This window comes from Camelina sativa, unplaced genomic scaffold (assembly GCF_000633955.1).
Source record: "Camelina sativa cultivar DH55 unplaced genomic scaffold, Cs unpScaffold20869, whole genome shotgun sequence".
Lineage (NCBI taxonomy): Eukaryota > Viridiplantae > Streptophyta > Magnoliopsida > Brassicales > Brassicaceae > Camelina > Camelina sativa.
The window spans coordinates 1-276 of NW_010941865.1; the positions used below are offsets into that span (position 1 = coordinate 1).

The following is a 276-nucleotide window of genomic DNA, read 5'->3' on the forward strand; positions in this document are numbered from 1 at the left end:
AAAAAGGTCACTCTTGCTTTCCGAAAGATCAACCTTATTCTCACCAGGCACTGGTGACCACGTGAACCCTTGAATCAACCGAGCCAGCAACATGTACGTCATGGCCGACCCAATGTCCACACCCATACACCCTCTTCGTCCCGCACTGAACGATATTATATTGAGATCTGGATCGTTTAGCTCCACGCATATGTTATTGCCCAAATGTCTCTCAGGGTCGAACTTAAGCGGCTTGTCCCACACGCTAGGGTTTCTGCCGATCCCCATACGACTAAT

At 49.3% G+C, this 276-nt stretch overlaps 1 protein-coding gene across 1 annotated transcript; it reads right to left on the reverse strand.

Moving 5' to 3' along the window:
• Positions 1-3: 3 nt before the first annotated feature.
• LOC104775594 (phenylalanine N-monooxygenase) lies at positions 4-273 on the reverse strand (the record flags this gene model as incomplete). The annotated part of the gene is made up of 1 exon (XM_010499571.2): positions 4-273. A coding segment is annotated over one exon (270 nt), but the record flags the coding sequence as incomplete, so codon positions are not given.
• Between the last annotated feature and the right edge of the window lie 3 nt (positions 274-276).